We start from the raw sequence: 22,178 nt of genomic DNA, 5'->3' as shown, positions 1-22,178 counted from the left end.
AGTTTGTTGCAGAAGAAGTAGGTGCAGAAAACGTTTCTTTGGTTTCGATTAAGTAGTACATAAAAAAAGTCTCAAGTGTCTCTAAAGATCCACGACCGCGCTTGGCTTGCTGCCGGGGACTCGGCCGGCGGTCCAGGAGGGGCCATTCACTGGTAAGTGCGCACATCGAGCAGCCGCGGCCGTTTCGGCGACGCGGGTCGGGGCTGCGAGGCGCAGGCGGGGCCGCGGCGTCGGTGTGGCTGCGAGCGCGGCGGCTGCGGCCGGGGCTCTGTTGACGTCGGCTGCGAGCGCTGCCTGCCCGCTCCGTTGCATGGCAGCCGCCGGAGGTGGAGAGAGGGCTTGGAGTTTGTGAGGCTTCCCCATCGCCAAACAACCAGCCACACCAGCGATGACGGAAAGAAAATGGCAAGTTATAAACATCTTTGGCTTGCAGTAATCCTGTCTCTTTGGTGTGCTGTGTTCCCGCCAGCTTGGGTAACTGGTGGATGAAAGGAACTTAGGGATGCAACAGATCTAGATGGCATATTGAAGCCATATGCGGCACATCTAAAATGGTCAGTGGCATCTGAAGGGCTCGTTTCTGTTTTTTTCCTGCTTGAAAGTACCATAAAATACCAAAAAAATGAACAAAAATACACTGAACGCTAAATACGTTTCAGTAACAAGGACATTGTCGAGGAGAAACTAGATTCCTGGTAACGAAAAAGGACGTATTAATGACCTAAAAAAATCTAGATCTTTCAAAACGTTGTGTTTGCTCCATGTACTGTAGCAGTTAAATTGACCTCCTGAGTGTGCATCTGCGTTAGGTACAAACACGGAACTTGTGACAAACTGCAAACTGTGCTTGAGGCTCGTGTGGTCACGGAGGTGCTCCCTACCGCCCTGGGAAGCGCGACTGCGTCTCGAAACAATCGCTGCAGCGAGTCCAGGATCGTACCTATTCCTGTAGCTACTGGCTTTGTGCTTGATACTTTGAGCTCAAGTGAACTGAATTTTTCTGATCCGAGATCAAGCTATACTTGCTGATTAAATTAAACAAACAAACAAAAAAAACCCAAACAAAAACTGAAATTTGATCTTTTTCTTTTCCCTTAAAACACTTAACAAAACCATGCCTGAGTTTTAAAAACAGGTTTTCGGATTCTTTAGCGTCTACGTGTCAGACTTTGTGCTCCGTTCTCGCGTGGCTGCGCCACGGCGGCGAGCTTTGGTGCAGGGCGGTGTGGCCAGCACCGGCGCCCTGCGGGCAAACACTGGGCATGGGCAGGCTGCCCAGGCTCGCAGCGGCACCCCGCCGGCCGCGGCTCTTTGGGGCTCAGGAGAAACTTGCCTCACAAACGACTCCCCTATATTTCAGACCTGCTACGCCTATCCTGAGCATAGTATTGTATAGAAAGAGGTTAATTTTTAACTTGCGCCTGCTAAGACTGACTAAAAGCCGTAAGAAGTGTCCTCTGTTACAGCTAGGCTGGGGTTCGTTTCCAGGAGGATTGTGCTTTAAGTCACCAGTGAAGGGCCCCGCTGCGAAGCCGCTCTCTCCGCCGTGCCGCGCCGTGCCGCACCGCGCCGGCCGCTCCCCATCACGCTTTGGTACAGGTGCTGGGGGCCGAGGAGGAGCCCCCGGAGCTCAGGTCGTCCTGCCACTTCTCCAGGCTGCGCCGCCGGGCGTTCATGAAGAAGTTGCTGACGGTGGTGAGCTCCAGGCCCAGCTGCTGGGAGATGGTGATCTGCATTTCTTTGGAGGGGCGCTTGTTCTCCTTGAAGATGGCGAAAAGCGTTCTGCGCTGGAGGTCCGTGAAAACCAGGCGAGATTTCTTCTGGGAGTTGTTCCGCTCTTTGTTCGGCTCTTGCTCTTTGCGTTTGCAGGCTGGGGAAGGGGTGGGCAGAGACAGAGAGAAAGCGAGCGTCAGGACGCGCGTGGCTGCCCGCAGACCCCGCCAGCCACTCTGGGCACGGAGACCGGTGCACGGTGGGCGCGAGCTGTCACCCTCCTGCGGGACCCGCAGAGCCAGCGGTGCACAGCCGCCAGCTGAGCCGGCACCGCGCCGGCACGCGGGATCCGAGGGCTCGCGGAAGAATCCCGGGGGGCTACGCTGGTGTTCGCGCTCGCATTCCAGAGACCTGCATTTTCAGGAATTATTTTGGATGGGCACCTGGTTGTTAGGCATTCGGGCACTGAGTTCCTAGGCACTCGGAGCACTCCCCCTGACCATCCCCAGACAGAGCCCTCGAATTCACTTGCCATTTCTGGACGGTGCACAACTTTGAGATTTTCCACACTTTTTATAAAGCCACTATCCGAGAAATGTGTTGCTTTTCTGTTACAGCAGCATTACCATGAGCAATTTAGCTTATCTCAAGTCAGTCTAGGAAAGAAAATGCAAAGCACATCCTTTTTTTCCCCTCAGTAGCTAAGACAAAGATTAATTCTTTGCAGAAACTTCTCGTGTGCCATAGCATATAACAAGGGCAGATTACTGTTTTTTAACAAAACTGTGCAGGCCACTATTCCATAATGTAAACTCCCCCCCGGGTAATGTATAGGACAGAGGAAACACAACTGGAAATTGCTGTTCATGCATTTAGAATAAATCTGTCCATATTTTGGGACAAATAGCCTTTGCTTTGATTTGCCATTCCAAACACATACTTAAAACAATTACCCGGGGCACAATGGTGAAGGCAGGAACCCCCCAAACCCGCTTTGTTACTACAGGGGAGAGAAGAGCTGAGCAAGCAGAAACTGCCCCCGCCCTCCCCACGCTCCCTGCACGATCTGCAACACAAAAACGCCCTCGGTCTGGGGCTGTGGGGTGTCTTCTGGGCATCAGCTGAAATCCCCAGCATACTGGGCTGCTTTCCTGTCTGCCAGCGAATGCGGGTGACTCCCGACAGGCAGTCCCCCGGGAGCTGGGGCCGATGCAGCCTTCTGCACCCGCTGTCCCCACTCACTCCCCGCCAGCGGCAGCGAGGGCTGGCGAGGCGGCCCTGGCCGGCAGCAGGGATGCTCGCAGCACCCGCGCCAACGCATCCTCTCCCAGAAGATGTCCGCAGGACGGAGAGGTGCTGGCGATAACGCCCGCGGACAGAGAGGGACGGGTGAAACCCCACGGCACAGTCGAACTCCGCTCCCAGCTTTGCTCTGCCTGACCTAGGACAGGCTGCTCCGCTCCCCACATTCGTCTTCTCCATCCCCAAAAGGAGGCCTGGTTCTGCCTCCCCAGCAGACAGGTCTAACATTTGTACAGGAGCTTTTTTTACTTTAAACACTCCAAAGCAAACCCTGGTCAAAGCTCCTGTGGCAGCAACTTTGTGTGACCACCACTGGGGAAAAATCATGTTCGACAGCACAAACTGCCACCGTCCAGCTGAACCTTCCGTTTGCTTGTTTTCTTCCGAGAGACCTCCGTGGCCACTTTTTAATCATTTACCAACTTATTTGTGGTTTCTATCCACTGCTGCAACAGCTGCTGTCTGAAAAAGCTGCCCAAACTCCAGACATCTCTTGTGAGATAAACTCATAACTTCTGTGAGACCGTTTGCCGACGGCCTCGCGTAGAAATGACCAGATCTCCTAGCGGGTCTCAAATTCTACAACTCTCTGCAGGTTTGCACTTTCATGGGGTCTCTCACAGACTACAATGTTGAAAAGCTATGAAAAAATGGAAAGAAGTGAAATCACGTATCTCTGAGAGGTCATGGCAGCAGTACCTGCTGTTGAGGCAACGTCCCTCGTCAGCAATTAGCTCTCCACGCCTCCCGAGATCACGTGCGCATCCAGGCAGTCCCCTGCCGCCGGCAGCTGCCACCTGATGCACGGGGTTTAAGGCCAACCAAAGCTTCTTCCCCCCGCCTGCAGCCTCCCCCAGGCACCTCACACCCCCTGCACAGCCACAGGCCTCCTCCTCTTCATCACTGCTTCACAGCGGGGTCTTAAACTGCAGTGACTGCATTTTCCGCAAGCAAACTCGGAAGCATCGCTGAAACCAGGCATGGCATTACACGGCGCGATAGGCTCACCCTGCACGATGCTCTGCACCAGAAATGAGGTAACGCTTCCCAACGGAAAGCATCTATGAACATGCCGCTTTGCTGAAACACACTGGCTGATTTTTTCCCCAATGTCTGCCGGCAGCGGTTCCCAGAGCCTGTCTCTGCGGAGGCGACAACACTCGGGCTTCCACAGCAGCGGGTCAGGCACTGGCTCACCTTGGTCCTTCTCCCCCTGCTCCCCTGGGGTTTTTGCCCCAGCGTGACTCCCGGCGGTGTCACCACCCCAGGGCTCTGTGCCTCTTCTCCCTCCGCCCCACGCAGAGACCGCCGGGGCGCAGCCGCGGCAGCAGCCCATCGCACGCCGGGGGATGCCTCTCCAGCCCCGGCACAGCCGGGCTGCGCAAGGGGAGGCCTCCAGGCATAAAGCCAACTGAGCTGTCTGCAAACCCGGGCCCTGTATATTTGAGTTTATCTGCAGTTGGGTTTACAGGCTGGGTGTGAAGGGCTGAAAGCCACAGCGCAGCTGCAGAGCCCTCGGGCAGGCTGGCGGTGCTCTGCGGGGGTCAGCGGCATCTTCCCGGGGCATCTCCCAAGGGCAAGGGCGAAGCCAGCCAGAAATGCCCGTCAGAGCTCAGGTCAGGCAGGGCAGCAGCGCCTGACCATCGCTGTGCCAAGCGATGCTAATGGATCCTAAAAAAAAATCAGCATTAATAGCTGATCTGTATTTATTAGCACAGAGAGAACATCAAGTGCTGAAACCAATATCGCTGCCATAGCATACCCGGATTTAAAAATAGCCTGATAAGGCTGCCTACCCAGGGCAGTAAGATAAAAAAAAAAAAAAAATCCATATGTTGACATGGTTAGGTAATGTGTTGGGACAAAACAAGTAGGGTGAATTGATAAGTGGATGGGTTTTTAAGCAGCCCTATTAAATAGTTCTGCGCATCTAGAATGTGAAACGAGAACCTGCTCCAAAAAGTTAAACTTAAGACTGTGGAAATGCCTGTAATTAGCCCAGACTCGGGGCCGTACCCATCCACCTGTGCCTGCTCACAGCTCCACAGGGAGCCTGGCTCAGCCGTTTGCGCAACAGCCTACGCTGATCAGTTTAGTTTTGTGCATGGGACGGTATTTAACAGGATTTCTGCAGGAAAATGGCATATTTTGTTGGAGTGGCTGATCCTGGCCCCTTCTCTTGCATCCGTTCTCAGCTGCCAAGTTCCAGTGGCTGCAGCAGAGCTGCCTCTCGGAGGAAGGTTGGGGTCGGACCATTCAAAATATCCCAAGAGGGCCAAAATGTGAGAGGAGGATGCTCCGGAGAGCCGGGTCCAAACCCAGACTTACGGGCTATGGGTGAGCGATTCACAGCACGGCCCCGCCGGAGGCAGCGGCACCAGCACAGGGTTTCTGCTGGGACCCGAGGGAGCGGGGCGGCAGCAAGGAGGCTGCTGCGTGGGCACGTCGGAGGCTGCAGGGTGAGCCCGCTTCTGCGGCCCGATGGCCGGGCTCGGGTCTCTGGAGGTGATTAGCCCAAAGGCATCACGCGGGAAGAATTTGGGTTCCTTCTCTGCATCTCTAACCTACCAGATAACACGCTCCACAGAAAATGTTTTACTGCTTGTCTGAGATGAAAAAGCAGATTTTAGGCTGGACTTCTGCACTCGACGCTTTACTTCGCCTTTTGTCTGGACTCCACGCGGCGTTACACCCAGCACTGGGGATGTGACGAGCGTCTGCGTCTTTGCTGCAGTTTCTAATAGGTTCCGGGACACTGGGAAGAATCTAGTGTTTCCTAACATCACTAATTTATGTCCAGAGATAGTCTGCGTTTTACAGTTATTGGTATCTTATAATAAATAATGCAAAGGTATGTGCTTTTCAATGCATTCAGTAAATACTTTCCTTGAACTGTTAAGTTTGCTCTTGAAAAGGCACCATGAAGGCAAATGTTGTTCCTTGACATGCATTTATCAGCAGAGAAAAATGGAGTGAGCACTCTACTAAAATAAAGTTATTATCCAGGAAACCTGCCTACAGAGAGGAATGTTTTAATAGTAGAGGGAAGGGAAGCGGCCATCTTGATTCTAAGAACAATTTGATTTATTAACTGCAGTTAATACTGAACATATTCTATGGAAGAAAATGGACAACTGGCAAGAATTGAAAGCCATAACTGTGGGAAAAAAAACCCCAAACTTCCCTTTTCTTCTACACTGGACTAAAGACGCTTTACATAGAAACAATATAGAAAGAGCTCAGAAATAGATTCAGTGCTGGCTCGCTTAATGTTGACTGAAGTGGAAACCCACTGAATTAGAGGGCATCAGGAGCGGTGCAGAGACCTGACACCGCACTGCGGGGCTGCGTCCCCAAGGAGGGACAGTCTGTCTTCAGTGAGCGTGCTTTTGTCCTGCAGCTAAAACAAAGGGAAGGTTTAAAAAATGTTGCTTTCAACTGGAATTAGGTATTGCTTAGAAAGAAAAAAAATTTCAAATAAACCAAAGCACCCAGAGGAAGCGTGGAGAGGCAGGAGGCGAGCCAGGCGAGGCACCGGGAGATGACGGGAATGAGCCCCAGAATCTCTGCAGTTCTCAGCGCTAATGAGGTTCCTCTCCACAAAGACAACAACTATTCAGATGTTCAACTTCAAATATGCAAGACACACCATTGATTTTTCATTAGCGTGTTTGCAAGCCTGAGGTTAAGCGCGTACTGAAATATTTTGCTGGATGCCAGAGACAGGGAGAGCAGAGGCAGGCAGGCAGCCGTCCCTCCTGGCTACAGGTACAGCAGCTCTCCGAAAGCTTCACCCAGCCCCACCTTTCTGCGCGAACGTTTGGGCCGCCCAAGGACCGTGCCCCGTTTGTCAGCCAGGGAAGCAAAATCCAGCTGTCGGCCCAGGCTGCCCCGCGCGGCTGCAGCCCCGGGTAAAAGCCCACCGCTCTGTCTCCGCAGAGCCTCGCTAAGGGGCTGTCTCCCCAAATGCCCCGCGCCTGTAAGCCAGCTCTCCGATCAGTAAGGCTGGCGCTCATTTCGCCTAACATGAGCCAGGGAAAAGCAGGGCATCCCATGTCCCGGCTTCCCCCGCAGCCAGGGCACGAGCGTCGGATGCAGCTGGGGTGCGTCCCCTCCTGCGGGCAGGCGCCCCGCTGCCAGAGGGTGACGGCGGGGAAGGACACGGCCCCCGCTCGCGACTGCCACAGACTCCATCGCGTCTTGGTACACACCTCTCCCAAAAATCTGCTCTAAACTGCCCGCCCTTCATAGCTTTCAATACAATTTACATGGAAAGAAGAATCATATCACGCTGCTTTGGAAGAAATCATGACCCCACTGCAACCAGGAGCTACCGATGTGTACTGTACCAATCTGCAACCCCATCTGCTTGAAAGGGAGCCGCAGGAAAGTGGTGATCTTTTTGATTTTATTTCTGCAAGCCCGTCTGAGTTTTGGTTTCCTTGTGAACCTCACACACTTCTAATTTAAGCTCATTTTTTTTTGTCACTGAGTATCATTAAACTGAATATTTCCACTAATAGTTCATTTGTCTTATTTTCTGCAACAATAACTCTTATTTTCCATCTTCTTCCTCAGAAGAGAGGCACCTACCCAGCCCCTGCATTACAAATAGCTATAAATCCTGAAAAATATGTAAAGTAAGTATTGCCTTATCACTGCCGTTTATAAAGACTGAAGCACTGAGAAATTTACTCTATCGTTAAAGACGAATGCATGGCAACTACCAGCAATAGGCAGTGGATTCACTACCGCCACCGTGGGGGTCTCCCTTCTGCCCTTCGACGAGGCGAACGCTCATCCCCCAGGAGCTGCAGTGGTCCCCAGCGCCCTGCCCAGCCCTGCCCAGCCCTGCCCAGCCCTGCCTGCCCTCCTGCCAGGCTGTGGATCCCACCGTGCCCCAGCCCTAGCCCAGCTCACTCGGGAGAGCCGCGGCAGCCGGTGGATCCTGCGGGCTGGGACCCACCGTCCGGGGCAAGTCCGCCACGCAGCTGGTGAAAGCGTGGCAAAATGCAACGGTTCAGATCAGACGATTTGGCATTTTCTCATGACAGTTTTTTTCACTCAAAGATGTCCACCGGGCTCCATCGTTAATGGCTGAAACAACGTGTGGCTCAGAGCAATGAATCCGCAGTGTGTAACGCTGGCCTTACAAAACCCAGCAGCAGCGCTGCCTGTCCCTATAGGCAGCAATAGTTCCTATCAGCTGTTTATGCAGGCACAGAAAGACCAGTCCTTTTTATAGAAACTGCTTTTGCCATATGTAGGCCAAAATTGATTGATGCGGAGCTCACCGCTCCGACCGGCAGCACCGCAACAGCATTCAGCCAAATCCCACCCTCCGAATGCCCAGGACGGGGCAGGGATGCTCACTGGAGTGAGCCGGGGCCCCTCTCCTCCCTCGGCTCCTCTGCTTCCCTGCGCAGAGACGGCCGTTCCAGGAGGGACGAGGACATGAGGGTCACCAGCATCAGGAGGAGGAGGAGGAGCAGGACAGGGAGGGAGCCCACGTCCCACACCTGAGAAAGAGGATGGGGACCGTGCCGCTGGCAGAGGACGGGGCGAAGAGAGGGACCTGCGGAGACTACGGACCCATCCCATTTCTCTTCCAAGAGCCTGACGCCAGTTTCCTTTGGATACTGGAAACGTCAATGAAAGAGCTCATGTGATTTCATGTCCCGTGAAGCACAACCACAGCGCAAGCCCAGCGCTCATACAAACAAACCCCACCATAAATCTGACGTCAATCCACCTCCCCCCTCAGGTATCTCTACTTTTACACCCATTAGGCGAGGGGGGGAAACCAGAAATCCTGGACGACTATTTAGCAGTCTGAAATTTCTCAGGGCCATACTTCATGGTCCACCTTCACTGGAAAAAGCCTCCCTTTGTCCTCACCTCCTCTAAATTCGGTTTCCTGCAGCTTCTTGAGTTAACTAACACCCTCAGAGAATCACCGGTTTTACGATGTTTTTACTCTAATGGCACAAGTGACTTTGGAACTATGAAACAAATAGCTAATGTTAAGAAGGAGCCAAGTAGAGAACAACATTCCCTTAATCCAGCAGTGAGTCATTTCTCTCTATCGTTCGTAAGGATAAGCCGTGAATATTGATCTCCCGTATGCGGTTTCATGCGGGTGTAGTACAAAGTCAACTAAACCCAGTTATCTGTCTGATGGAACTAAAAAATGTTCCGCAATTTGATTTCGGAGAGGACTCAATGTGAAGGAAATTTAATTATGCTAGTAATACTGAACACAATGAAATGACCATCAAAAGGTTTTCCAAAGGTTTAAAATGTTTTTCTTTCGCTATGATTCACTTAAAGCAACCTCTTGTATATCTGTGTTACTACAACCTCTTAAAAACTAGGCCTCAAAAATCAATTTGATTACCTCTCTGAATTAAGTATGCACAAATGAAAGCAATCGAGATCAATACAAATTAGGTTAAGTACTCCACTGTGTACAGAATCATTATGTAACAAGAAACAATTTGAATGAAGATGCAAATAATCACATTGTCGGGGTGCGCAGCCGGCGCGCCTTCACCTGCTCGCTGCCATCTGCCCCGCACCCACGGAACCTTCCCCATTTTTGTAATCCCTATCATTGCCCTCCGATGGCCTTTATCTAGAAAAAACAGCATATCCCCCCAAATGAGAAGTGTAGCACAAAATTCTGTTCTTCTAGAGAAGATCCGCCGTTATTGGAGAAGGTCTCTTTGCTCGCCCAAACCTGTAACGGCAAGATGTTCCCTACACGGCAATTCCCGTCTGGAGAGCGGGGATTCCTGCAGCACGCCGAGAAAGGAGCGCCCAGCCTCGCCGTTCCCTGCCAGGAATGGGCTTTCTGGGTGCTCAGCCTGATTTTCCTCTCTCTTAATTCTGTCACGGCGGGAACGCCTTCCTCTGTCTAGGTCTCGCATCCTTCAGCTGCTTGAGAAGGAAAGATGGATGGGTTTGGGGATTCGGTCCTTTTATATTTCTTTCTGTCATGCAGCAGGTCTCAGGCTGTTTGTGTCAAATCTCCTGTAAATCTGCTGGGTGGCTGAAATTGGGCTGTAAATTCTGCGGGGCAGGGGCTGCTTCCTCCCATGCAATGCTGTAACACCCATCTCAGCGTGGGATCTCTGACAAGGGCCTCTAAGTACTATTGTAATATACTTCCATCATTAATACAGAATAATAAATAATAGATGGGATAGGGCCAATTTATTGCACTCTAGGGTGAGAATGAGTGGAGGCTTGGTAAGCACGCAGCGCAGTTTCAACGTCCTCCTTGTTGCTGAGCGGCTGCAAGCTCCAGCCATGCACTGAAGCAGTGTCTGCAAGGCAGCCTCCCGGTTTCTCTTCTGTGGCCGAGGCAGGGAGCGTCCCCTGACACTCAATAGCCAGCCCTCTTTACAAACGAGCTTTTCTCCGAGCTGCAAAAGCAACAGACCCGATTTCTGACCGATTTCTGTTTCAGAGTTGATCGTGAGCTCGTAAGGTCTCCTTTCCAACAGCTGGGGGATGTATGAGCTCTCCCTCCTGCCGGATCACCGCCCAGCGTGGCGCAAGCTCGTGCCGTAGCCTTGTTGCAGGGCAGGCGCTCACAGGATCTTCCTTCTCTCCACAGCCTTCTGCTTTCACAACACGGGTACAACCGCCTGCAGTTCCCCGTGAGACCTCTGCTCCTGGGTGCAGGGACCCCCTGGGGCACCCCGCAGGGTACCAGTGGCTTTGTGCGGAGAGGAGCAGTGGGGCTGCAGGGACAGACGGACACATACCCGCCATAATGGCATCAACCTCGCCGAGGTGCCAAAATACACTTGTGCTGGTTCAGAGTCCCAGCTGCTTTCAGAAGCACGAGCTGACAGAAACTGTAGAAGCAGTAGCATTTAAATGCCATCACCCGACTGTGTTGAGCAGTGTCGGCCCGCCTGCAGCGCTGACGTACCGCTCCCCGCACCACCAGCTCTGGCAGCAGCAAGACTGCTCGGGTACTCGACCCAGCCACAGCAAAACGTTGGACCCTTCAAACTGCACTCTGCGAGTCCCTCACTTCTAACGCCTGGGAGATTTATCTTTCCTCTTGTTCTGGAGATTCTCCCTTTTGAATCCCAAAATAGTTTCCACCTGAATTATAACACTTTTCTGTAACGAGGATTTATATTCCCTTCATCAGAGCACAGAGCTGAAACCAGACCTTCCCCACACCGAGTGCTCTGCCTGTTGTAGCGGCATCTGCAAGCGATGCACCAGCACACCCCCTCAAGTACCAGAATACAGCTGTGGCCTTCTCCCCATGGAGAAAGGGAAGTGCTTCAGGCATCTTTTCCAAGAAAGGACTGGGAATTTCCAGTTGAGGTAGGTGAGCAAGCACTGAATAGGAGTCTGAAGCCTTAGTAGAGTGGATTAGAATTTGAAATATCTTGCCTTCTTGTTTTCTGCTGATCATGTCCAGCAGCCTTCCCGTAGCTATGTCGCTTTGACACCCTCCCATGCTGCAGCTCCCTCCTGGCACCGCACCGTAAAAGTCAGAGTCGCGAGCTGAGTCCTGTGGGCCCTGCTGCAGGGAAAGGTATGGGTCCACTGAGCTCTTGCTGCGTGCCTCCAGAACCAGCTTGTTTTCAGAAATTCTGACTCACAGGAGAAAGGAGGCAATGATTATTTCCTTTTAATGGCTGTTATTGACAGGGCACAATTATGAAGAACAGGAGAGGGCAGGAGCAAAGCTCTGCCGACTTCTCTGGGAAAGCCAGACCTGTGTTGCTCTCCTGGCTCTCCGAGCTCTCCTTGAACTTCAGACAACGACTGCTGAATACGGAATGCAAGAGCAGGCCTGGGAGGAGCGATGGTCTTTGCCATAATGTCAGGTTCACGTTTCCTTCTTCCCAGGGGCTTACTTCACAGTAAGCTTCAGCAGGAGAGGTAAGCGCCCTTCCTCCCCGAGCACCACCAAGGTAGCGCGTGGAGGTGAGGAAGGGAGTGAGCTCCCTCCAGGCAGAGGGGCCGTGGGTCTCCCACCTCCGCAGCGAACATGCTACCAGGCAGCTGGTGGATGGGAGATGGGATGGCTCTTCAGCAGGCTATGGGGGTGATAGCACTTGCATCCTACCACCCCAGTGGTACGAGCTAGCTGACGCCGAGCGTGGCTCTGGCGTCGGGTCCGTGCAGCCATGACCCACAGGACACCTTTTCTGCAGTGCACCGTCAGGGCTGGATGTGAGAGGAGAGCCAAGACGCTGCACCCTGGCAGGATCCGGGCATGATGGAGGAGAAATTTGGCACTAAAGATGCCAGAAGGACGGGGGAAAGCTTTGGGAGCTTATACCTAATCTGCGTGAGTCTCTTCACGCCGGGAGCCTGTGGTGGGGGCTGGCGCGGTGCCATGGTGCCACTGGTCCTTACCAGCAACAGCTCGCGCTGTGACACCGGCTCCCAAGGAAAGCAGCGGTGTCCTTGCCCGATACGGGAACGAGAGGGCAGGATAAGCACAGAGGAGAGGGAAAACGGAGAAGCAGGTGTGTGGGAAGCTCTCCGAGGAAGACTTCCTCAAGCTCTTCCTTTACCTTCTTCAGCCGTGTGCTGCTTGCCAAAGCTTAATGCCTCAGCGCAGGCCCCTCTTCTTAAATGCCCATTATGACAAGATGAGATCTGCTGGAAAATCACCACTACTCATAAATATGTTCCCTGCTTACTTAGAGATATTTTGGTCTCGGAGACAATTTGCGTTTTGGGAAACTGCCAGCCTCTATCGCTTGTCTAATAATTCCTCCGTGCAGCATTTACCAGTGGTTTGAGTCCCCTTTTTTCACAATGGAGTAGTTTGATTTTATAGCTCAAAAACCCCAAACAACCCCAAAACACTCCAATTTCTCTTTTGATTGCGTTTCTATCTGCCATCAGTGAGTTGTCTGGTTGATCTTATCACCGAACCCATTTGAGATTAGTCTATTTTGTATGATTTCTGCGTGCAAAAATCCTCTATAAATCAGAGAGCCTTTTATGCAAAAGTCTGCAAGATTGATAGAGCTGGATACAAAATCTTTTACCTTGGAAAAAGAGATGTATTATCTGTCCCATTGGACATAATGCTTTCTCTGCATATTCAGCTCCGAAGTATGATGGGGCTTTTTCTAGAGAAGACAGGAGACAAGATAGTAGTCTTAAATACAAACAGATTGCTATCAGAAGAGAGAGAGTCATTTTTTTGCTGTGTCTAGCGGGGATAAGATGAGAAGCAAAGGATTTCAAAGACAAAAAGGGAGATTAAGGCTAGTCATTAAGGATTTTTTTGTACCTGTAAGCCCTGGAAGAGATTGCCTAGGTAGCCTGAGAAATCCCCATCACTGGAGATTCTTGAAGAATGGGGCAGATTGTCGGGACAAGCGATGTCTCAAGTCCTTTTCAGCCCTGCTTTCCCTGTTAGATTAATTCTCCGTACACCTGCAGAGCCCTGTTTCCACTCTGAAGGCAGCCACAGGGGAGCTCCTCTGATGCGAGGAGTCTGCTACTTTTAGTGCTCGGAGACTCAGAATAGACGTGTTGGGTTACCGGCAAGAAGCTTGTCATCTCTGAGTAATGTCTAATTGGAAGGGATGAAAAAGCCACTTGCAACTGGTGGATGGCAGGAACATCTAGGACAAGATTTTGTGGCTAATACAAGGGAGGAGTGCTAAGGATGAGCTGCGGGGCCACGGTGCAGAAAAAAGAAGCGCGAAGTTTGAGTCAAAAACGCCCCTATAAAGAGCGAGGGAAGAAACAGCATCAGTTACTGGAAAATAACCCTTTTGGCAGAAATGTTCTCTCCTTTATGTGTTCCTCGCCACAAATAAATTCTGTCAGTTTTCAAATGCAGAGGAATATTTGAGTTTGGGATATTTCGGTTCAAAGGGTGATGGCCAAGAGATACTAGGAAAGAATGAGATGTTGGGGAAAAAATCTAGTAAGGAAATAGTGAAGAACAGATTGGAAAAGCTCAGAATGAGTAACACATGTTGATAGTCTAATTGTTTCTTAAAAAAAGTAGAGGGGAAAAAAGATAGAAGTGCATTTAATGACAAATGTGGTCAGATTTATCTTTATCAACCAGTCAAGAAACTGATAAAAACTGGTTGCTTAACAAAAACGGTATTCAAATTTCTGCAGGGCAGAAATGTCTTCAGAAATAATGTGGAACAAAAAGATAGGGCAGGATATTATTTCAGAAAGTTGGTACGCGAGAAATATAATTTATCACCCAGCACCACAATTTACCACATGGATTGTTCAAACATAACCACTAATCTATATCTGAAGAGAGTACCAATATTTCAAGCCACTAAGCACCTTTCAAAGGATCTTTATGTACCTGTATATTCAGTTCAACACTAAGAAATAGTTTTATATATAGATAACGCACTTGATACAGATGTTATTACGCCTTAATTTTTAGCTGTACCTGCAGACAACAAAATAGTCTCAAAATCCAGAGAAAGCAGCATTAGGTAGAACACGAAGAGGCAGAGGACGGACGGACAACAGCCCGCCTGCACACAGCCCACCCCTGGCAATCGGCTCCAGCTCAGGGGCTGTCCCGGGCGCTGGAGGGGTGGTGGGTGCGGTAGGGCCAGCCGCACTAGCGCAGCCCTGGCCCTGGTGGGGTGTGGAGCCACCGGCCCTCGCTTACCGGGCTCTGAGCCAGGGAGAGGCCGCAGCCTGCCCCGGGATGCCTCGCCCCTCTCCTGCTCCCCTCTCTCCTTCTTTGCCTGTCCCCTCCGTCCCTCTCCCACTCCACTCCATCCCTCTCCTGTTCCCCTCCATCCTTCTCTCTCTCCCCTCCATCCCTCTCCTGTTCCCCTCCATCCCTCCCTGCTCCCCTCCATCCCTCCCCTGCTCCCCTCCATCCCTCCTGTTCTCCTCCATCCCTCCCTCTGCCCTCCATCCCTCCCTCTCCCTTCTATCCCCCCGTTCCCCTCCATCCCCCTGTTCCCCCCATCCCTCCCTCCCTCCCTCTCCCCTCTCCCCTCCCTCCGCCCCCGCCCCGCTCCCCGCCGCTCTCCGTGGTGCTGACGGACCGCGCCCGCCGCCGCCGCCGCCGCCGCCGCTCCCGCCCCGGGGGTCCGCCCGCGGCTCCGGCAACTGGGCTTGAGGGGCACGGGGAGAGACCCCCGGGGGGGGAGGGTGGGAGAGACCCCGGGGGGGCAGAGAGAGACCCCTGGGGGGGGAGAGACCCCCGGCAGCCGCCGCTGCCCCCCGGCCGCGGGCAGGCGACGGCAGCGGGGCTGGCGCAGCCGCCCCCCGCGAAAGGCGCTGCGGTGGCGGGGAGGCAACGGCGGCGAGGCCAGGGCGCCGCTTTGCAGAAAGGAGCCGCTGACGGTGTTCTGGCACCAAAATGTTTAATCACCAGTAACGTGATTCAGCAGCCGGGAAGCGTAAGCAGGGAGTGCGAGCGTTTCGCTGGTCGGCCCGGAGAAGGGGTAACGGCCCCGCCCGCCCCGCCCTGCCTCGGCCGCCAGCCCCGGGCGAGCCGCACGACGGGACGGGGGCAGAGCGGCCCCCCCCGGCCGGGCCAGCCCCGGGGACACCGGCACAGCCCCGGGAGTTATTTCAGCCGCGCTCCCCCGGCGGGGCCGCGGCGATCGGCGCCCTGCAGGCAGCCCAGGCCCCGGGACGCGGCGCCCTGTGGCAGGGACCCGAACGCAGCTGAACCCTGCGCTCCGAGCTCGCCGCGCAGATGCCGGCTCACCTACAGATCGGTGATGTTTTCCACCCCGGCAGAAATCTAGGGACTGCCCGACGGGGCCGCAGCCGGTCAAGGCTTCACCGAGACGTTCCCGCGGCCCCGACCCCTGGAGCCCCCCGCTGCCCCGGAGCCCCCCGCCGCCCCGGGGCCGCCAGCCCGCCGTGGGGACGAGGTCCCGGGGGTGGTGCCGCCGTCGGGGCAGCCCGGGAACCGGGTGCCTGGCGTTCCGTTTGCTTTGCGGGAGAAGCCCTTGCCCGGAGCCCAGGGCAGCTCCCCAGAAGCCCCGTCCGTGCTCCGGCGGCCGGGGGAGCCCGGTGTCCCCGGGAGGGCACTGGCCGCTTCCCCCGGCTGCAGCCGCAGCGACACTCGCACGGCCGCGCCAAAACGATGCCTTTTTACTCTCGGATCTCCAAAGCACGCACCAAACTGCCCGCTCACACGGTGAGCTGCCCACACCGCTGCCCGCGCTGCCCGCAGGCAGCCCTCCCTGCCCGGCCGTGCTTCGGCACAGGCGGCTGAGCACCGTCCGCCGGCTCAGGAGGCGTTTAAAGACTCCCAAGGAGGGACAATAAGCACAGAAATAATAAGAAAGAATAGAATAGAATAGAGTAGAATAGAATAGAATAGAATAGAATAGAACAGAATAGAATAGAATAGAATAGAATAGAATAGAATAGAACAGAATAGAATAGAATAGAATAGAATAAAATAGAATTAGAATGAGAATAGAATAAGAATAGAATAGAATATTATTATATATCTTCTATAATAAGAAGAAATAATAAGCACACCCCACTGCTACGGCTGCCACGGGGAGAGGGGGATTTCCCTCAAAGGACAGCAGATTTTTGTCCCGTTTGGGAAAACTTACAGGAGCAAGGGGCAAATTGGACGGTTTTCAGAAATCTGAAATACTTTTGGCTTATTCCCCTTGCTCAGAGGGATTTAAGCAGGCGAGTAAAGGGGAAGAAGGAAACACCGAGGCAATGAGGCTGCATATTCACACGTGGTAATAAAAAAAAAAAAAATCGATTTTCCGAAGGGGACGGTAATTTGCAAAGGTCTTTCCCGCTCCGGCTCCCACTCCACAGGGAACCTGCGCTCACTCGGCCACCGAGCTCTCTCCAAACTTTACTCCTGGATGCAAGGGCATCACTGCGACGAATTCAAGGGGAACTGGGAAAGCGGAGATCCAGAATTATACATGCATGTCTCCGCGTGCGATTTCTGATTTTCTGCCCAATATGTACGGCTCCGTGGGGAACCCCCCACCCGGGACCGGTGCTGGGAAGGAAAAGCACCAGCAGCATTACTGGAAATGAGCCGGCTCAGGTTCCAGATCAATGAAAACTGGGTCCACACGTTTATGCTCCTGTTGCCAGCATTAATGCTCTTTTAATCTTCTAAACATTATCTGCATCGATTTCCCTCTAGATACGTGACATCACCGCGTGCGCTTGCAAAAATAAACCCAAACCCTTTCTGTTCCCCTGATGCTCCCCTTGCAGACAAACCCCGGGACCTTCATTTGGTTGATCAACCAGAAGAACCGGATACCCAGGGGCTGTTGGAAAGCACGGGAGGAGTTTGTAGCCGCTGTTAGAGCTGAGGAGGAGATCAGCGTCCCCGTCCCGGCCAAGCCAGGCTCTGAAACGGGCTGCAGAGCCGGGCAAGGCCCGCAGCCCGACAACGGCGGCCCTGCAAAGTCCCCTTCACCTTGAGAAAGCCCTAAGCATCCTCCGAGAGGCTTTTGGAGGCCCCAGGCCGGTGGCTGGTCACCCCACAGCATCCCCGGTGGGGGGGCGGGCAGGGATTACGGCCATCAGTACTTCATGGCTCCTCGTCCCCCCGCTCTGCCGCATCCCACCCCCGCATGCGGGGACCCCCTGCCAGGGGGGAAGAGCATCCCGCCGCCTCCGAACAGGAGCGGGAGAGCGGGCGGCCCGGAGCCCTGCGCGCACTTGTGGCAGGGGGAACCCCGCGGCAGACGGGGAGATCTCGGCGCGGCTGGGGTGCGGGTCTGCAGGCGGCCCCCTCCCCCCCCCCCCCCGCAAACCGCACTGTTCCCCCCCGTCTCCGCCGGGGACAGAGGAGGGGCGAGCGGCCAGCGCGGCCCCCCGGGCCCCCGTCCCCGAAGCCCCGCAGAGCCCCGTCCCCGCGCCGAGCTCCGCGGCAGGAGCGGCGCGGTGCCACCGCGGAGGGCGGGGAGGCTCCGGCAGGGACCCCCGTCCCCTCCGCGTCCCCTCCGCCCGCGCCGGCAGAGCGGGCCCGGGGCGAGGGGCCGCGGCCTGCCCCCGCGGGCACCGGCGCAGGGGGGGGATCTCCCCGGACCGGGATCGACCGAAGCAAGAGGAGGACGGGCCGGCGGGAACGGACCTCGCCGGGCTCCGAGCCGCGCTCCCGGGCGTCCCGCTGCCCCGCACGGCGCCCAGCCGGACACCGGCACGCACGGGCGTCCCTGCCTCTGCCCACGCGTGTCCGCGCCTGCCGCAGCCCGCCCGGTTACCGCACGTCCGTGCCGGCGAGGTGCGCCGTCTCCAGGGCGGGGGAGGCAGCCGCCTGACGGGGTGCGCTCCGCTGCAGGACCGGGTCCTGCCCGGCCGCGGGGCCGGACGGAGGCGCCACCGGTAGCGAACGCGGTTCTTCCGCCGACGCCGCTCTGCCCGCCGCCGGCACGTCCCCCGCGGGAGAGCTTGCGCCGGGCCCCCCCGGTGCCGGGGGTCGCTGCCGGGGGTCGCCGCCGGCCGCCCCGCCGCCCCCCCCCCCCCCGCCGCGCCCGCAGAACAATGGGGGCTGCGGCGCCCCGCGGGCCCGCCAGGGGGCGCCCGCGCGGCCTCCGCGGGACAATGCGGCCGGGCCGCGGGGCTGCGCGGGGCTGCGCGGAGCTGCCCCCCCCGCCGGCCCCGCCCGCCCCGGGGCACGCGGTGCCCCCCCGCCCGGCAGCGGCCAGTCCCCGCCGGTGAAGCCCGGCAGCGGCGCGAGGGACGCCCGCTGAGCGCGCGGAGCGGTGCGGGAGGCGCGCGGGGCGCCCTTCGGCACCCGGCCGGGGGGGCGCTGCACCGGCCCCGCCGCCCCGGGGAGCAGCGGAGAGCGCCGCTCCGCCGGCCCGGAGCCCCGCCGAGCCCCGCCGGCTGCGGGCCGGGCGCGCAGGAGGCGGCGCGGGGGGAGGCGGGGGACGGGCCGGCCGCCGGCCCCGGTCCCGGCCGCCGAGAGCGCGGGAAGGGGAGGCCGCCCGGGCGGGCCGGGGCCGGCGGGGAGCGCCCTGCGGGGCCGGCCGGGGCGGCGCTCGGCGCCCCGGGGGTGGCGGCTCCGCTCCCCGCGTCCCGCACCTACCTGCCAGCCGCAGGGCCGACATCCTCTGGAACTCCGGCTCCTGCAGCCACTTCCACATCCTCCGGAAGGTCTCCCGGCCGGACTTGAGTTTACTCCAAGGCTTAGGGTTCCGCAGCAAGTCCGAGAGGGTCCCCTGAGAGCGGCACAGCACCCGCTGGGCGAAGATGGCCTGCGGGATGCTGTAGCGCTTCAGCTCCGCCGTGATCCTTTGTGCCACTTCTTTGGTGTTGATCTCCTCCAGCTGCCCCGAGCCGCTCACCTGCGAGCCGGAGGAGGAGGAGGGCGGCCGCTCCCGGCCGGCGGGCAGCGCGGGGCCGTGGGGCGGCGGGTGGCCGGGGTGCGCGGGGTGGTGCATGCCGTTCAGGTGGGGCATCATGGCGGGGGGCGTCCCCAGCCCCCGGGAGAGGTGCTGGTCCCCCCGCGCCAGCATGGCGGCGTGGGCGTCGAAGTTGGGGCTGAGCATCTTCTCGTGGCCGGGCGGCCCGTAGCCGTGGAGGCCCTGCTGGGCGTTGTGGAGGGGGCCCAGCCCGTTGCCCAGCGGCGAGAGGCTCTGCCCCATGCCGGGCATCTCCTTGTAGGGCCCGTAGAGGTTGTTGACGGCGGGCAGCCCGCGCTCGTCCCGCATGAGGGCGAAGCTGCCGCTGACGTTGCCCGAGAGGCGCTGGTGGTGGTGGTGGTGGTGGGCGTGCGGGTGGGCGTGCGGGTGGTGGAACTTGTCGGAGACGGTGGAGATGGGCGGCAGGGGCTGGAGTGGCGTCAGGGTGGTGTAGGTGCTGCTCATGCCCATGCCGGGCGGCGAGGACTCGCAGGGCATGCTCATGGCGTGGTGCAGCGGGATGGAGAGCTCGGGGCGGTACTCGGCGGCGCCGTCCAGCAGCGAGGCCATGCTGGACACCATGGCCGGCCGGGCGGCGGCGGGGGCCAGCTCCTGGTGCGGCGGCGGCGGCGGCGGCGGCGGCGGCGGCGGCGGCGGCGGCGGGGGCACCCGGAGCGGCCCGGCGCTGCGGCCGCCGTGGTGGGGGCTGGGGCTGCCCATCAGCTCCGGCTCATGGCCGGCCGCCCCGTGCAGGCTGCCCAGCGGCTCCATCGCCATCTCGGGGTTCATGGCGCAGGCACCCGGCTCCCTGGCGAGGCATCGACGGGCGCTGCGGCCGCTCCTCATTCACTCATGGGGGCGGCGGCGCGGCGCGCCGCGGCCCCAGGCCGCCCGCTCCGCCGGCCCCGCGGGCAGCGGGCAGCGGGCAGCGGCCGCTCAGCCGGGCCCGCGCCGGCCCCGCGCCATGTCCTCGCCTCGCCGCCGCCGCCGCCGTCTGCGGGCGGCGGGAGCTGTCCAGGGCGCGCTGCGCGCCCCGCCTGGCCGCGCCCGCTGGGCCGGGCCTGCGCGACTGACAGGCGGCGCGGCCGCCCGGGCCCCGGCGCGGGGCGGGCCCGCCAATGGCGGCGCGGCGCCGGGCGGGGCGGGCCGGCAGCCGCCGGGCCCTTAAAGCTGCCGCGGCCCTTTGTAGCCGCGGCGGGGGGGGTGGCTCGCCGCCGGCCGGGGCTCCTCACGCCGCGCCGCACCGCGCCGCACCGCACCGCACCGCACCGCACCGCACCGCGCCGGGGTGCGCGGCCCTGGCCGCCCGGCGGCGGCGCGGCTCCTCCCGGGAGGCGGCCCCGCAGCCCCGGCCCCGCAGCCCCCGCCAGCCCCTCAGGCTCCTCGCGTCCCCTCAGGCGCCGCAGCCCCACTCCAGCCCCCTCAGACCCCCGCTCCCCCGAAGGGGACCGCGCCGAGTCCCGGCAGGCGGCAGCCCCGCTCGGTGCCGCTGCCGGTGCCGGTGCCGCCGCCCCGCGCTCCCGGCTGCCCGTGGTGCGGTGCGGTGCGGTGCGGTGCGGTGCGGGTCGGCCGCGCAGATGTCGCCTTTGTGCGGAGGCGGCGAGGGGGGCCGGGGAGCCGTGACCCCTTTCTCCCGCTCGGCTGCCGGAGGGCGAGCAGGGGGCCCGGACCGCCGGCCCCTCCGGCCGCCGCGCCCGCGGGGAGGCCGCCCCCGGAGCGGGAAGGGGCCGGGGGCTGCCCCGCAGCGCGGCCCCGGCTCGGCGCTTCCCCGGCGGAGCGGCCCCGCACTCCCCGGGATCCCGCCCGGCGCGGCCGGCCCGGGCGAACGGCGCCCGCGCTCCTCTGCTTCACGATTTGCTTTTTCAAACCGAGGCGCAGTGCTGATCCGCGTTACTAATTGCATTAAATATGGCAGAAAGCACGGCTTAGCAAAAGCGCATCACGAACATCCAGCAGTAAATGACCCGATACGGTCACAAAAGAAATCTGTGTCCCCGTGTCAGTCTGCTGTCACCCAGCTGCGTGGTTCCTGTCGCTAATGCGCCCCCCGCCACTCGCACCCGTCTTCCCCCTTCCTGAGGGCGAGGGGCTTCCCCGCGCCCCCCGAGCCCCTGCGGCCGGGAGGCACAGTGGCATACCGCCGCTCCACGGGCATGAACTGGCCTGGTCACCGCCAGCCGGTTTGAACTGTCTTATCTCTGCCCTCGCCAAAGCCATCTGGTGTGCCATCGCGGGGCCATCGGTGCGGAGCTGCGAGCCCCCGTGCCCATCCAGCCTGTTACCGGCAGCCAGCCTTGCGCTCATGGCTCCGACGGCTGCTGAGCGCCCCGTCCCCCGGGAGCGCCCCGTCCCCCGGGTGCGCGGTCGCCGTCCTGCCCCAGGGGCTGCGCTGGAAGCGACGGCGGGAAACAGCCTGTGAGTTCCCAGAGTGGCCTCGAGCGTGGCCGTAGCCTCGGCGCACGGCACAGTGTCGGCACTGCGGGGACTGTGGGGAGAGGCAGGGAGGGATGGGAGCAGGCAGGCAGGCCACAGAGGGGCAGGTGGGCAGCCAAGGAGGCAGGCCGGCAGACAGGCAGCTGTGCAGGCAGGCAGCTGAGCAGGCAGGTGGGGGCCCAATGGGAGCAGGGGCCATGGGGACAGGAGCCCCTGGCACGGAGCTGGCAAGCAGGGACCTGCCTTCTCCAGCCAGGCCCTGTGCCGTCGGCACGCTCCACTGCCGGGCACCCATGTCGAGATGTGCTGGGCCGTGCCGTGCCATCCCAGGCTGGGCCGTGCTGGACTGTGCCGCACCGTGCCAGGGTG

At 58.5% G+C, this 22,178-nt stretch overlaps 1 protein-coding gene across 5 annotated transcripts; it reads right to left on the bottom strand.

Moving 5' to 3' along the window:
* Positions 1 to 1,500: 1,500 nt before the first annotated feature.
* Positions 1,501 to 20,222, bottom strand: ONECUT2 (one cut homeobox 2). Of its 5 annotated transcripts, none has more exons than XM_087772821.1 (3): positions 20,008 to 20,165; positions 19,061 to 19,947; positions 1,501 to 1,870 (listed from the first exon to the last, which is right to left on the bottom strand). In XM_087772821.1, the coding sequence occupies exons 1-3, from the start codon at positions 20,163 to 20,165 to the stop codon at positions 1,584 to 1,586; spliced, it is 1,332 nt and encodes a 443-aa protein (XP_087628947.1). In that variant the 3' UTR covers positions 1,501 to 1,583. The 5 variants fall into 5 exon arrangements, with proteins under 5 accessions (XP_087628947.1, XP_087628945.1, XP_087628946.1 ...); XM_087772819.1 differs by having other exon boundaries at positions 19,061 to 19,988; positions 20,046 to 20,165; XM_087772820.1 differs by having other exon boundaries at positions 19,061 to 19,985; positions 20,046 to 20,165.
* Positions 20,223 to 22,178: the final 1,956 nt, after the last annotated feature.

Source organism: Nipponia nippon, unplaced genomic scaffold (assembly GCF_047370975.1).
Source record: "Nipponia nippon isolate SJK-2023a ecotype South Korea unplaced genomic scaffold, ASM4737097v1 scaffold_37, whole genome shotgun sequence".
Classification (NCBI taxonomy): Eukaryota; Metazoa; Chordata; class Aves; order Pelecaniformes; family Threskiornithidae; genus Nipponia; species Nipponia nippon.
Note: the sequence above shows the minus strand (reverse complement) of the source record. Positions and strands in the feature narration are given on the sequence as shown.